Source organism: Antedon mediterranea, chromosome 6, assembly GCF_964355755.1.
Source record: "Antedon mediterranea chromosome 6, ecAntMedi1.1, whole genome shotgun sequence".
Classification (NCBI taxonomy): Eukaryota; Metazoa; Echinodermata; class Crinoidea; order Comatulida; family Antedonidae; genus Antedon; species Antedon mediterranea.
In genome coordinates this window covers 31,100,736-31,118,082 of record NC_092675.1, presented here as the reverse complement: position 1 = coordinate 31,118,082, position 17,347 = coordinate 31,100,736, and the positions used below count along the sequence as shown (strand labels likewise).

The 17,347-nt window shown below is 33.9% G+C and overlaps 1 protein-coding gene across 1 annotated transcript in view; it reads right to left on the bottom strand.

Moving 5' to 3' along the window:
* Positions 1 to 17,347, bottom strand: part of LOC140052270 (A disintegrin and metalloproteinase with thrombospondin motifs 6-like) — a 59,326-nt gene that overhangs the window by 40,878 nt on the left and 1,101 nt on the right. Inside the window, exons 2-4 of the mRNA XM_072097743.1 lie at positions 14,018 to 14,679; positions 12,858 to 13,243; positions 9,118 to 9,262 (exon numbers count right to left, since the gene is read on the bottom strand). Of these exons, the coding sequence (XP_071953844.1) occupies positions 9,118 to 9,262; positions 12,858 to 13,243; positions 14,018 to 14,111 (625 nt within the window). The 5' untranslated portion in view covers positions 14,112 to 14,679. The remainder of the gene's footprint in view (positions 1 to 9,117; positions 9,263 to 12,857; positions 13,244 to 14,017; positions 14,680 to 17,347) is intronic.

Here is a 17,347-nt window from a genome sequence, read left to right as displayed (position 1 = left end):
TCATAATTTGGTAATCACATGACTGATTTATTCCTTCACACACATTACATTGTCATAAACCATTTTACAATGATGTTAAAACCAATACCTAACCCCATTCAAAATTAAATATTTTTTTAAAAATACCATTAAAAAAATAGCAATTATTCCTCTCCCTTACCAAATGTACTAACTGCTACTCAAAACAGTTTTGCGCATATTTATAAGTTATATTTCTACTTCAATGTGAACAATTTTTATTATACCGCTAAACCCCATAGAAGATGAATTGAATAATATAACACATCATTAATCTGTCTGGAATGTATTACCAGGGTAAAATGTGATGAATACTCAGATGTCTGCAGGATTATAGCATGTCTTGCCCAATATTACCAGGGTAGAATGTGATGAATGCTCAGATGTCTGCAGGATTATAGTAGCATGTTTTGCCCAATATTACCAGGGTAGAATGTGATGAATGCTTAGATGTCTGCAGGATTAGAGTAGCACGTTTTGCCCAATATTACCAGGGTAGAATGTGATAAATGCTCAGATGTCTGCAGGATTATAGTAGCACGTTTTGTCCGATATTACCAGGGTAGAATGTGATGAATGCTTAGATGTATGCATGATTATAGCATGTCTTGCCCAATATTACCAGGGTAAAATGTGATGAATGCTCAGATGTCTGCAGGATTATAGCATGTCTTGCCCAATATTACCAGGGTAGAATGTGATGAATGCTCAGATGTCTGCAGGATTATAGTAGCACGTTTTGTCCGATATTACCAGGGTAGAATGTGATGAATGCTTAGATGTATGCATGATTATAGCATGTCTTGCCCAATATTACCAGGGTAAAATGTGATGAATGCTCAGATGTCTGCAGGATTATAGCATGTCTTGCCCAATATTACCAGGGTAGAATGTGATAAATGCTCAGATGTCTGCAGGATTATAGTAGCATGTTTTGTCCAATATTACCAGGGTAGAATGTGATGAATGCTCAGATGTCTGCAGGATTATAGTAGCATGTTTTGTCCAATATTACCAGGGTAGAATGTGATAAATGCTTTGATGTCTGCAGGATTATGGCATGTTTTGTCCAATATTACCAGGGTAGAATGTGATGAATGCTCAGATGTCTGCAGGATTATAGTAGCATGTTTTGTCCGATATTACCAGGGTAGAATGTGATGAATGCTCAGATGTCTGCAGGATTATATTATATTTTGTCCAATATTACCAGGATAGAATGTGATGAATGCTCAGATGTCTGCAGGATTATATTATATTTTGTCCAATATTACCAGGGTAGAATTTGATGAATGCTCAGATGTTTGCAGGATTGACCAATATTACCAGGGTAGAATTTGATGAATGCTCAGATGTCTGCAGGATTATGGCATGTTTTGTCCAATATTACCAGGGTAGAATTTGATGAATGCTCAGATGTCTGCAGGATTATGACGTATCTTGCCCAAATTGATTTAATCATGATTCACTGTCAGTCAATGACTGATGCATTATTTGTACACTTTGTCCCATTAGATAGGATTTATTTGAAGATAGATACTATATTTTTACCTTCTTCGTTTATTCAATAAATATTCTCTACACATAGGTCTACATAAAAAATACATAAAAATAATAATTATATAAACACGAGAATGTGTAAAGCATCCTTTACACTGCAACTTACTGTGCTCAAATTGGAAAGTTAGTATCAATTTTACAATATTATTTAAAATAGTTGAGCAGACATTACATTTTATATAACAAATATCTTTATCTATATAACTTTGATTACTTGATATCGAAGTGATTTCCTTTGGGTAAATTCAGCATAATGCATGTAATGTAAGATAATTCAATCCTATGCTTTCTTACTGACGGGCTTCGCAGTAAACGTCTCATTCAACGACTCGGCATGTTCAGCTTGAAAACTCTGATGTGGATAATACGTTAAGGGACTGATAGATACACGGTAGCTTGAAATCAATGATAACACAATAATTCTAATACAAAATAGAAACTAATTTTAACTCATGGATCAGACATTTAAAATCTATTATAAATAGCAGATTGCTTCGATAAAAACACAAGTTATCAGCTCAATAATTATATAAAGATTATATAGTTAAAGTTTATAAAAGATAAGAATAAACGGCCAGGCTTCTATTTTGTAGGCTTGTGCAGACATAACAGCTGTGTGTGTGTACATTTATTTTGTTAAATTAATGATAAATAAACAAAGCATCGTCTTTGCACCCAAAATCACAGGCACTAATAACTGAACATGATTCTGAGCTTGTCATTGGCATTACCTCAATTAGTAAAGACATGTCTACACAAAGGCTATCTATACCAGACATCAAAAGCAGCCAAAGGCGGCAGTCACAATTGCACACGTCAGCCATAGGCAACCAGCAGGAACATTGCTATACTACAGTGCCACCGACACTTTATAATTTGTCAAACTATTTGCTAAATAATTGGCCATTACAGAGCTACAATTCAACATGGAATCTATTTGTTACAAAAATATTTAAAAAAAAATGAGAGTTAAATTTTGAATTATCTAAAACAGTTAAAATTCATTGATCACTGAGAAGTGTACATTTCAAATATTAGATAAGTTAAACAAATTGTATTTAATAACAAAAGGGAATCAATTTAATTGCATAAAAGTATAGAGAAAACTGCACTGTTAAGTAAACATACCTTTTATACAGCCACAATGAATTTATGATGATTAAGTAATAAAGAAACATATATGCACTTTTTTTAAGGAAAGGAGAAACACTGCTGACACTATGTGGAAAAGAAGAAGGAAGAAGAAGAAGAAGTGGTCATCAACCTTTGACATATCTCTCTGTAGTCAATAATGCTAACAACAATTTCATTTAAACAGACATGATAGTAACCAGACTAGCCTCAAATTCAAATATAATGTTTTATATAATATTAATATATTCAGTATTTTAATTATATGAAGGATGTTTATAAAATCGATAAACCCGTTTGCAGAAGACAAATAAAATTGTAAATTTTACCATCTCTATTTAGTTACTATATTATAAATCCAAAGGCAAATAACTGAAAAAATGACAATGCTGTAGGTATCAGTAGCTGGATCTCAATGGAGATACAAAATGACAATGCTGTGGGTATCAGTAGCTGGATCTCAATGGAGATACAAGATGACAATGCTGTGGGTATCAGTAGCTGGATCTCAATGGAGATACAAAATGACAATGCTGTGGGTATCAGAAAAGCTAAATCAAAATGATAAATGCCAGAAAAGTTAGCAGAGCTTTCAGGCAACACTAGCCCTTCATCAGTGCAAGTTACTATATTATATGTATATTATTAGTATTAAATGTTGAGATAATTCTATATTTCAACATGCAAGTGATTATATATATATTGTCTCATCTATCAATTCTCGAGCAGGTTCTCAAAACTTTAGCCTTTTAATCAGGTTGTCTAACTAAATAGTATAACAAAGTTTCCATGAATATCCAGGGTTGTTCTAGGTTATAGATTAGGGTTAATACTTTAGGATTAGAGCTTACAGATGAGAAGAACACTCAACCAGGTTAGTAAGTGAAAGTGATTTAGGAGGATGGTGCAAGACCTCCAATACTCAGTATTACAATATGTATAAATGAAGCAACTTAATGATTGGACCATGTGTGTTTTTTACCTTGTAAATTACAATGTTTTTGTGCCGCACCTTTAGCCAGTTATATTCAAGAGGATGGAATCGTTAGGAAACTGTATCATCATGAAAGCTTATTACTACGGTTGACAGTTTTGGGATTTTGTTGCTTGACACAAAGCAAGTCTGGGAAAAGAGAGCCTATGAGGGCTAACGGTTGAACAATTTTGGATTCTCACCTGTTGATTGGTTGAAGCGATTTGTTTTTTTTTATTCAATAAAAGCAAATTCTCAACCACTTTAGCACTCTCAACAACTTTTTTTTTTTGTCTTTTGTGAGATTCACTCACTTTTATTTCATTCTTTACAATTGTTACAATAATCTATATCAATTTTGTTTCAGTAGAAAACTATCTTTGCAGCCTAAAGTTTTTTTGGTTTTTTTATTTTTAGTATTTATATATAAAAAGTTACAACTTACAGTATATTTATACTATTCAATCATAGGGCCTGTTTCTGCTGCAACTGCTCAAAATACGGTACAAAAATACGGTATTTCTTATACCGTATTTTTTAATACCCTGTTTCTGCTAACAATACTTCTTGGGTGGTCGTGTTATATTTCATCCTTTTTACCCAAATTGCCATTCATATATTTGGTCGATAATTAAAAGTCGCAATAAAGGAAGTTTTACGTCTCACTTTCAACAGCCTAGCCCTAGTGATAGAGATGTTGTGAGAGCACAGAAAACATCATAATGGGGACAAGTAATTCATTCCCTCCCCGAGTTATTGTCTTTTGCAATGTTGTACTGCTTCGCAGGCTCTTCAGCTTTGAATTTACTTGCTTTGGAGACAAGTCTATTCCGTACTCCTGCAGCTTCATTTTTTTTAGAAATGTCTTTATAAATGTGGTTGTCCCTTTTATTACCTTTTAGTTGGCCGGACATTTTAGCTTCCCCACACAGATTTATATAGTAAATACTGTGACGTCTTCGCTCCACATTTTCGCCGAATATATCTATACACGTGTGTAAAACAGCTGACAGCGACAGAAAATAAAAACACGGTGTTGAGCTCATGTCACAGGTTAAAAAAAATACAGTATTTTTTATTGGCAGCAGAAAAGGGTACAAAAAATACGGTATAAATTTGTAAATACCGTATTTTATCCAGAAATTTTGTGGGGAAAATACGGTATACAAAATACGGTATTTGTTTTATGAGCGCAGTTTCTGCTGGCAAAAACATACGGTATACTGTATATACGGTATTCAAAAAATACCGTATAAAATACGGTATTTTCTTGGCAGCAGAAACAGGGCCATAGATATATTATGTAACATTATACAACTTAAAGCGAGCTTTAACCTATTGAATGCCTTATATTCACACAAAACTGATAATAAAATACAAAAGATACATAAATAATAATAATGGTCACCTATGTGAAATTGCCACCAGAGGGCGGGCATCAAGGTGCGAAGGGGACTATGTTACAATCTAATGGTCACCTATGTAAACTTGCCAGAGGGCATCAAGGTGCGAAGGGGACTATGTTACAATCTTAATGTAACCATTGTTATTACAGATAAAAGCTCACCTAAAGCCTAATGCATTAACTTTCAATATTGAAACAATGGCAAGATCATTTTCCTTATTATACAATAAAGTTTCACATTATGAGTTGAAATTTCAAACTAATTGGGATGTCTATGAAAACAATTAACACATCAGCACTTTGATGTAATTGGCGACAAGAGACATCTTCTTTCAAAAGCGCACCTGTTAAAATCAAAATCTAAATATGGATTTGTTGTGACGTCACTGGGAGATCCACTAGAGGAATGTGCTAAAACATTACTAAGTAAAGACTTAATTTATCAAGCTGACAGAACTGAGGATGTTAAGTTTTAAATATTTGACACTATACGGGACGAAAATAGTTTGATAATATTTCTATATAGCAATCTGTACTTATATACTGGCAAATGCTTTTCTCATCAGTATGTATTAAATTATTACTATTGACAATGACTCCAGTGAAAACCACCCAATTAAATATCCAGAAATTTAAACAGAATAAATTGGATAAATATGGCATTGAAGTTAATGACAAACAGTTTCCTGCTGAATATGTGTTTATTCTAAGGAATAGTGTCTAAAACTATAATCCAAAACAGTTGCCATGGGATTTTGCTACTTACCACACTTAAATCTTGTACTATTTACTAAGACGCATGATTACAGTAGTTCTAGCTACACTTGATATAGTGGGAAATATATAGGCAACAATTACTGTGGCCGCTATTTTACTATAGCTACTACTAGATGCGATGAAGTGGTATAATTTATGAAATGACTTGCAAATTGCTACACAGATGTATGAACTGGTCTCATAATTACTGATAGCATAATAAATAAAAAAAAGGTATGTTTAAAAATAAGGCCTATGATATAACATTAGGAAAAGCAAGACGAATTCACAAAGAATCAATCCTCTAGTGCTATCCTTCAAAACTTACTGATAATTAATATGGAAAATAACTTTATTTCAAAAATATCTCTATATTATATACAACATAAAAAACAATTTGATTCAATAGTGATTGATATCTGCTTCTTTTTTTTATACAATAACTGGTTTAAACTGATTTTTTTCTTTACAATATTGACTGACTGTATCTGAATGTTTTATAAAATAAATTGATTTTGACTGCTTAAATTTTTTTGTACAGTAACTTGACTCATGGTTATATTTGATGGTGAAGGAAGGAAGCATTAAAATGTTCACAAAGTCATCGCACAAAAATATTGATCTACCTTGCACCAAAAAGTGTTTACTTATATTTTTTTTGCAAGGAACACTTGGAAAAGATTTTAATGTGGTTTTCTTATAGAAGCATAACATCCTGAGACAAAGTCAAAACAAAAGAGAAAAGTTGTCTTGTCAATCACCTTCTATTGTTATTTTTTTGAGAAAGAACGTATGAACGAGAAACACAATTTTTTGGGTTGATGTAGCCACTACACAACCTAATAATCCTTTTTTTGTTTTTGGTATCTAAAGCTCTGTCTACACTATCAAACTTTATGTGTCAAAAAAGTGTGATGTGCCAATATATAAACATGATGATGTCACATCACTACCATATTTGGGAATATCGCTATCATATTTGGGTACATCACATTTTGTTGTCACATAAAGTTTGATAATGTAGACAGAGCTTTACTAGCTGCATGTCAAAAGTATTCACACTTTAATTTATAGAACATTTGCTTACCAATCTCTACTCTCTACTTGAATATAAACTGAGGTCACAAGCAGAAGGTTCATATTAGTCACAAAAAAAGTCAAAAAATTGTACAGAAGGATAAATTGAACGAAGCATGGTATGTCATGCAACAAGCAACCAACTACTGCTAATTAGCGGGTTGCGTTGACAACTTGATAAGCAAAAGAGGAACAAGTTTTCCCCCTCAAATTACTAAGGTCAAGGTCAAACTGTTTGTGGTAAAAGTTGTTTATATCTTTGATGTAGGTACAGTAGCTGGTAATCCTTACAGAAAACAGATAGAATTGATGTTTTATTCATTTTCATTCAAGCTTTTAGTTGTTATAATATTTACTGTTTTAGATTTGTCATAGGATTACCTACAAACAAAGTAAATTGATTTACATTCCGAGGTTATTCACTTGAAATTTAGTCTAGTCTAGCGTTTTTGTAGAGGTACCCACCAATGGCCAGTGGTTTCTTCTTGCGCTATTTATGCCAAATTTTTAATAAATAAATAGTATGAAAAAATTCAGACAAATAGGATATCAAAAATTCAGATGAATAGGAGAGAAGAAAATGTTGTTTCGGGCTAGTTTTGCTATAAACGTACCCACCTTTGTGTTTGGCTATTGGCCAATGGTTTCCCTTCCTCCTCGCTATTTATGCCAAATTGTTAAATTACATAAATAGTATGAAAATATGCAGACAAATAGGAAATCAAAAATTGATACGTACATCAAAATTGGGATAAAATAGTGAGGTATAGTATGTATGTCAATTGAATCTTGTGGTAGAAACTTGTCAGGTGTAAAGGAAGTCGGTTGGTATCCCCTGCAGATCCCACTTCCTCTGCTTTGAGAGGATAACCTAAATTGTGTCAAACTAAACTCAGTTCTGTTTGAAAACAGTTTTATTGCTGCTGAGTCACAACAACAATTGTAAAAACTAGATTGAATCTTCTGCACCCATCTAGGGACTTCTGGAGCTAGGGGACTAATTATGACTAATTTTACTATCATTGAAGTAAGGACCCCTGACCCCAATTTGTTAAAAACAAATCATTTTTAAATTGTACTATAGTGTATAATCTATTTTGTTTTTAATTGTAACATCACATCATATTGATATACTAAATTTCATATAGGCCTATAATTTTACACCAAACCGCAATAGTAAAACCAATTCTGAAATAAGAGATTCCCAAATGATCACACCTGACTAATAAACATCTTTCGTTTACTTCCGTCCATGTTGAAAATAAAGTAACATTCACAGACAAAACTGGGCATCAATATCACCGGTATATTGTATGTCCAACTATAAACTGAAACTGTGAATCCAGGTGCAATCATCTGACGCTAAACAAAACAACCTCATTTGCATAAGGTACAAGTCAACTTTTTTTTCACAAGACTTACTAAGGGGTTATAGAGTTCCTATACAAGTTTGATTTATTTTAACTGTAGTTTTGGAAAAAACTATTTTTTTCAGTAATGACTAATAAATAATCAAACATTTTCAGGTAGATGTTAACCTCTAACTAATATAAAATTAGGCCTTGATGCAGTTTATCCAGTAAGCTGGTTACAAATCCTGAACTACTAACATAATTATATAATACAATCATTTTGACAGACCACCTGAAAATAATTTGCATAATGTCCCTCATGTATTAATGTAAAACTCTTTTACATTTATTATACAAATTTTTAAAGAAACCTGCGAATTTAACATCTGTGATACATTCAACTTGGTGATGATCTGAGAAACAGGTACCTAACAATTGAAACATGCATAATGAGAATTGAAACAGGTACCTGGGAATTGAAACATGCAGCTGGGAATATCCTATCTGAATTAATTATAACTATTCAAAAATGGTGGATATCACAAAAAATAAATGATTACTCTGAATAACTTTTGCATAGCATGTAGCCAGGCTTTTTATAGTGAGGAGGTTCTTCTACAGATTTGATAATCAAGACGTTTACAATATTTGCATATGGACAATTTATGAAGTGAATTTTTTTTTTACTTGCCAATTACAGAGTACATAAACTATTTTATAATTTATCGTGCTTATAAACTAGATCTCAATTGAGTTGAAAGAGTCCGTGGACTTTGGGATCGGAAGGCAAGCACGTTAAGCACCAAGCTGAAGCAGCTTCACTACAATTGTTTAAATTGTCTTACCTTTAACGCCACAAAAACTTTTATGAGATGGCTTAGATGAAGATCTTCTGTAGACAGCATGCGGCAGACCTTCTGTGACCTCATCAACTAAATGATGTAACGGTTCAATCATAAATTCCTCGCCTTCTAAGTAAATTATTCCATGCTACAAAAATATAATTATATATATTATAATAAGTAAAAATAAATTAGGAATAATTTAATATAATTTGTAATTCTATTTATGGACTAAAACTATGAAGTTAATTTATTTATTTTAAATTACTTGGTTACTGACCATAACAAAGTTTTTAAAACTCATTAAAATTATCTTTAACAGACAAATACAAAAGTATTCCTTTATTAAACTAGTTTGGTCAAATTTGTTTGAGTAGAAACTTTAGTTCCAAAACAGCAAAGTTATCAAACTGTAGTAAAGTATAAAAATAACTTGTTGAACTTCCCAATCAGAAATATTCATTAACATACTAAATGTAACATTGACATCTACAAGTAACTTGCGCTTAAAACACATTTTAATCTAAACTTAAATCAACATTTCTACTCTGCCTTGTTATCGAGAATTCAACACTATAATCATCGGACACAGAGCGTGTCTGCTAATTGACAAATTAATTAATTGTTGAAAATAATAATTTAATATTTCCACTTTATAATGTTTTTTTCATTTAAAGTCAGAATACTTAATATTAAAGAAAATCATAATACTGTACAAACTTATTCTGAGATTCCATTTCCATTATTTTACAGTAAAGTTTTCTGTAGAGGAAGTTAAAGGGAATGATTGGATGTGGGGATTTTGCCCTCTGACGTATCCTAAACTCAAATCTTCACAATTTGGTGCAGAATCGGTGGCCCGAAGCCAATATTTGTCAAGTAGGATCACCGAATCTGTACACCTGTTCCAAGTTTGGATCTATTTAAATCTTAACTAATTATTAGGTCATGTAACGATCAATAACAAATGACCTATTCTTTGATTCACCTAGGCCAGCAAATTGTACTTGGACTTGCTCAGTTCAGAATCACTTCCCCCATATCAATCAAGGCCAAGTGAATCAGAAATAGGTATGTTGGTACAGTACTGTACTTAACTGACCATGAGCCTTAACTTCAGACCTCCATCACCTTATGAAATGAAATTATTTCCTTCCTTTCACTACTCACACTGGACACTTTTACTGCAGCTATTTTAGACTTTAGTTTAAATGAAAAGTATTAGTTTTTTTTAATTAACAGTATATTTCTAATTAGCATTTTAAATAATTCACATTTCTTTGTTATCTGAGACAGACATTTAAATACTAACTTTTTAAATTGTTCATTTCAGAATTGTACACGTACCGCAAACTTTATACCATTGTACTGCTTATATTAAGTTTATCTATCCAGACAATTTTTATATTATTTCATGGACAATGAGAGGGGACTACACAAGATGAAAAAGCATACGTGCTTGCCGATGCTAAACACTGTCAATTAAAAGCAATTTCTTCAAAGTTTCGACCGGCAAGTATGGATATGCCAATATTGCCAAAATAGCAATCAATTACAAATATTACGACAGTGGCGCGCCATTAAGTTAGGCGTTCCATATCTGGCGGCCGAAATCGTTTAACACACCTGCCTGATTTGAGCACCTACTTCTGCCCTGCCGTCACTGCTATATCTAAGTACCTTGGATTGGAGCCTAGCCAGGCTCCCACAGCATTACTATTTTTAGTAAGCCCTGGGAAGCTATCTTTTTCCTATATAAATAGGCCCAGTATATAAACACGAATCACTACATTTACGGAAAATTATTATATCATAAATAATAATAATATATTAAGTCATCATTCTTCTAACGAAACTAGTAGTTATTTAGACCTACATTTCCTGTGTGAAGTGCCCACTTATTGCAGAGAAAACGTAAAAACCCTACATCAATATGGAACGGAAAAGGGCACAAATTAGATTAATTAAAATGACAGGGCAGGTGGTAGGTAATTCGGAAAGGAAGAGCCAGTTTAATCACACAGGGAGTGGGTATGCGACGGGTCTCTTCAAATGATAACATATTCACCAATTTCTATGGTTAAAAACTCCACATTTGGAATCCGTCTCCATTCTGCGCGTTATATATTTTCATAGTTGGGGTAAAGAATATCTCTATGGGTAAAGTTAGTGGTAGTGTGTGTCGCTGAAAGTTCATAAGCAAATCGTATTTGATTAGCAACGCGCGAGCGTGCAAACGTAATGACGCGCAGCGACGCGAACTGAATCATTGTGACATAGGAAATATGTCGGAGCGATTAACACACCTAATCACATAAATACACAAACTCAAGTGAGTTACAAAAACAAGCATATCAATAGGCGTTTAACCGCCTCATTACATCCAGATATTCAGCTCCTCCAGTAGCATTCTATTTTGTATGCGGTTTTCCAATTTTAACAAAATTACCCTGCCCAAGTAGCCCTAAAAACTGTAGATATATGTTTTTATTGGAGATATGACGGTAAACAATATAAGGAAGACTAATAGACAAATTATTTTAGTTTATTATTATTAATAACCAAAATGGCGACAACGGTAACCGCGTATTGTCGGTGCGTAGATGTACGCGGTATGTTCTTCTATTATTACCATCATCGGACACAAATCAATATTGACAGTGCAAAATATTCGATTCCAAAGTTAATAGACCTGTTTATACTGTATACTAGTTATTGTTCTTGTCACTACAACGATGTGAATTCCATCGGAATGTTGTGCAAATAATCGGAATCTTAATTGTCGTTGTTCTTGATCTTTGGCTCCGATTGAAAGGTGATAAAGGAAATTATAAGAACAGAACTATACCAATTGGTAACTTAATTTGGAACAATCATTTACAGAAGAAGTCTTTAACTCGCCTCCTTGTCTGCTCAACATATAATATGTTTAGTTTATTTATTTAAGAAATCATGTAGGCTACAATATGTTTACGATCAGTTGTACCCATACAAATAAACGAAATGAAAACTGATTTTTTGAAGAAAATCAATATTCTTTGTTTTGCAAATGTCAACGCGTTTAAAAAACTTTTTTACGCATTTATTTCAGTTATTAGAATGGCGATGACGTAGTGTGAGGATCTTCACAATTAAGCTTGGTTACCACTAGAGACGCAAGGACGTAGACGCAACGCAAGCGAGTTGACCAATGACAAGCGGGATGACAAGCCACTGTTCTAATAATCCATGGCTTGTAATTGGTCAAATCACTTGCGTTGAGTCTACGCCCTTGCGTTGCGTATCTAGTGGGGACCACGCTTTGCTCTGCTTCGCGGGACGAAAGACGGAGTCATTATTTTTTTTTCCGCTGCGTAAAGCGGAATATTATTCATATGTAAGCGTAGCCTAAATTGGATCAGCTTGTAGGCGTGCCTGCCTCCTGCCGTCGTTACACTATGTTGTAGGAAATGAGGAGGGTGTGTCTAGCCTAATTTAATATCTAACGTCTAAGTCTAATTATCAACAAATCAACTCAAACGCCCCATACGTTCCGGGGCGATTAATTAGACACATCATTTTATAAAATGCATGTATCATCAACAAAACTGATAGGCCAAACTGTGAACGAATACGATACCTTACATAATATTATAGAAATTAAATCATTCTCTTGGCGTAGAAGATAGAGGTCTAATATAATTGGAATCGTTTCGGTACCAGTAACACTGATAAATATGCGTAATAATACGGAAAATACTTACGAGTCCCTTACAGTTGCTAATTGCAACTTTAGAAGACGTATGGTTGCCAAGGATACTGCCGTGGTAATGGCAGTCATCTATCTCACGGTGAGCTGTGTCTACTCGCCCCGAATTACCTCGATATTCTACTATAAAATTATGAGAAAATAACTTCTCATTTAATGTCAAATTAAGGTGAAAATCAGTCCCTTGAGCTGCAAATTTATAATATAAAACTTTGTCTGTTTTTATAGGTATATTTATGTTTGGAACAGCATTACGTCTAGTTCGTTTTCGGCTGTTTAATATATCGTAGCTAATATGTTTCCCTTTGTGATCTACTAAAGCTGGTAGAACAGTCTCGTATAATTCATACTCTGTGTGTCCCATAGTTTTAGAAATTGGCCCTGTAAAGAAAAAAAAACAAAGTACAGGATAATCGTAGCGTATTTAATGGATTACTGTACTATATTCTATAGTGACGGTATGCCAATCGTTATAATGTAGACATTGGAAAGATGTAAATGATGTCGACCAACGACCATGTTTGATGTCACTGTTTAGAAGATGATGCTTGCACTTGGTGGTCAAGGCGATGGATAACGGATGTCGACAGCGATATCGTTGTCCGATTGAATCTGGTAGATATTATGACATCGTCTTGGTCGTCCAGCGTCATCTACATTCATACGGTACCGTTCAATTCTTTACGTTCCATTATGTAACAAAACTGCACCGCCGTCTTCCATTCCGTAAAAATGAGCCAAACGATGGTGACCAAGACGATGTCGTTGTCAGTGAAGATACGACGCTTAATATGATAGAATGGTGGGTGATAGATATGTAGAAGATGTTATATGATGTCACTAAAGGTCATAAACGTTATCGTGTTAAGGCAAATTTACACAGACGAGCGGTAATGGTATTAAGGGAAACCCGCGTGGCTTGTCACACGTAGAATCTATCTATCCTGAGCGCACCCGTCTGCTGTGCGTTTTGTGTAAATAGTCATAAGACATTTTTCCTCCATGGAATAACAATAACATACATTTGTGTTATTACGGTTACCTCTTGTCTTTGTAAATTATGGATAATGTCAACCAATGCTTGTTAGATTACATTGTATAACCAACACGATAGCATATAGTTAATACAAAATATGGAAATAATTGTGCACTTACCATAATGATCGTGATCATATTGTAGTTCCGGTGCAGCTGGAACCATTGGAACTAAACTACACAACCAAATTAAGATGGTCCTTAAAATGTGCATTGTTATAATCTGAGGCCGCCGACCGAAAATATGCCGTCTCTTAATCAACTCAAAACAAATTCAGACAATAAAGTACCAAAATAAATATAAATATTTCAAATATTGCTCCTAAACAGCATAATACTTAATTGGTATTTGTTTTAACGATTTTAAACTGTAAATTGTAAACATTTTCCTCAATCACATCCTGCGCACAATACGTTTAAATCCGTAAAAAACTACGTGCGTAACTTCTACCACTGCTGAAGGTTCAATTACGCTTAAGCATCATACTCAAGAGAAAGGGGTCACTACACGTAAAATGAGACAATTTTCCCAATAGATTCGGTACCAGACTTGATTCCAATTGCTCTCGATGTATCTTTTTAAAATTTCAATATTTCCCCTGAGTCTAGAAAAACGAATGTATTGCAAACAATTGAGGAAATACTTGTTAGTGGAATAAGGGCAGCAATTGATAGTAGGCTGAAATCCCGGTGCTCTTATAATCTCGGCCGTCTGTCTGTCTGTCGCTATACTTGGTTTCACGTACTTAATGCTTGTTCCGTCACAAGTTGTCTTCTAAAATCTAAAAAGAAAGAAAGTAAGAAGATTAAATACAAAATGGAAAACGGAAATCCGTCCATATTAAGCTTTAGTTATTTTTATTACCAAAATTCAATGCGATTCTCATTCATTAATTCCTTGAACATACAGATAAAAGGTTAAAAGACTATGGTCAATAATGCGTAACGCTATATAAAATGATATAATAAAAGTGGTGTGTGATCAGGAATAAAAGATATTAACGGAACCTTTCACGAATCATTCAGATATAAAAGGAGCTAATCTCAGGAGGAAGAGGTGTAAACTTTATGGGGCGACGGAGTGAATGGCGGTTTGATTTCGAGGTTTCTAGTTACGCCCACAATCATTGTATTCCGTTCTGACGGCAGTCACGATCTGGTTTAGAACGTCTATTATGATGTAGGATTTGTAGGCCTATAAAGCTCTGTCTACACTATCAAACTAGTTTGATGTAACTGTAAAGCTCTGTCTACACTATCAAACTAGTTTGATGTAACTGTAAAGCTCTGTCTACACTATCAAACTAGTTTGATGTAACTGTAAAGCTCTGTCTACACTATCAAACTAGTTTGATGTAACTGTAAAGCTCTGTCTACACTATCAAACTAGTTTGATGTAACTGTAAAGCTCTGTCTGTCTACACTATCAAACTAGTTTGATGTAACTGTAATATTGTCGATAAAAATTCTTCTTTTACGTTAGGCTACGGTATAGAGTTTGAAATCCAATTTCTCATAAAAGAAGTTTTTATTTTCGATGCTACAAGATTTAAATATATTAACTGTAATTTGACGATGATATTAATTATATTGCTTTTAGGTTGACGTCTGCCGACCATAATCAACCGGTATTCATCCGCCAAATCACGGAATCAATTACCTATAATTGTTAATGGCAGACACCTTAGGTAAAATATATGATATTATAATCCATCACATCCTCTTTAGAAAGTAAATATTTCAGAGATAACATCTCGACAAATATTCGCTTCCTTTGTCATATCAATCACGTGTCATATCGCATATGAAAATGACATTCCAATAAAGAATCAATTTGCGGGCAATGGAGTCTCAGCAAGCCTGACACTTGCAATGAACTTAATTAACATGCAGCTGATTGCAGACAGATACAGCCCTTGTCATTGTGGATGTGGGTTTTTGTCAGCAGGCTTGGTTTAAATGGAAAACTTCGATTTGACGCAGACAAAAATGAAATTTCAGTCTTCCCTGATTTCATGCTAAACGGAATGACTTTCTCTCGTAAGGAAAAATCTGCGACTCTATACACAAAGTGCTGTGCCTAATAGCATGTGATTCTTGGACACAACAACGCGAAATTTGACAAATCACAAGCGACAGTTGGAATGAATGACCATAAATTGCTTGCGTTGTACGTCGTCCTTGCGTTGCGTCTTAAATCCGGAATCATACGGTAACCAACTACGTACCTTTCCGTGGTTTGCGCTCCCAAACTAATACATTAATTTAATGTAAAATAAGCTTTATAAGGTTTAGCCCTTTAAGGACACAATTATATTAATATCCGAAAAGACATGTGTGTGGATTCTGAGTAGATGAGGCACACCACAAATAACACTAGGAACATGGGATGTGACAGCCATGGTTAACTTTTCCATACAAGGAAGACAAAGGTATAAAGTAAATTCATTTTTACATATTTTGCCCTTTGTATCGTCCGTTTCTAAAGCTATGTCTACACTATCAAACTGGTTTGACAAAAGATAGTGTGATGTGCCCAAATATGGTATTGATATGCTCAAATATCGTAGTGATATGACATCATCATGTCCATATGGGCACATCACATTTTTGTTGTCACAATTTTGATAGTGTAGACAGAGCTCAACGTATTGTGGATATTCAATTCAATTCAATTCAACTTTTATTTCAGACAATTTGGATATGATCTCTCATCACATTTTACTCAGTTTTCAACAGTTTATACTGAAATTACGTAACTTTTAATTATAAAAATCAATCCGGATTTTATGTACGTCCACGTAAATCATGGTTAGGCACACGGTCGCCGGATCCGATGATTAATGATGTGAATTTCCTATAGAATAATCTACTAGCACATTCTGATTCATACAGCAGAGTATAGATAGCTAGTGATGAACTGTAAGACTCAGTTCGTCGTAGAGAAACGCGGGAAATTAGTCACAACTCGATCGGGTTAATGTAAAGTAGATAGTACTACAGAGAGAAACATAAGTTTACAGAAGACATACCTAAGTTGTATTTCTAATAATCTTTCTACAAGATTTATTCGCAAACATACTAGTTGACATCTACAGTACGTAAGAATAGACATACAAAAGCATCATTAAAATATTCTTTCACTTACCAACCAGAAAATTGAAAAATCAATTATAAATGACATTGCCTGTGAGGCGAGTACAACTGGCGAGAGAGCATGCTTATATAAATAAAATCACCACCACCAGCGAACAAACTACTACTAAACAAACATTCAATCAAAACAAGAATGTTTGACATTTTACTACCAATAATATTGAATCGGATATACCAACAACATAGTACCACTGCTATTTTGTTTAATGTTGAGTAAAGCACGGTGTTAAGATAAGACCACAACAGAGACCACTGGAGTGAAGTAATCTCACTCAAGGATGTGTCAAATCATGT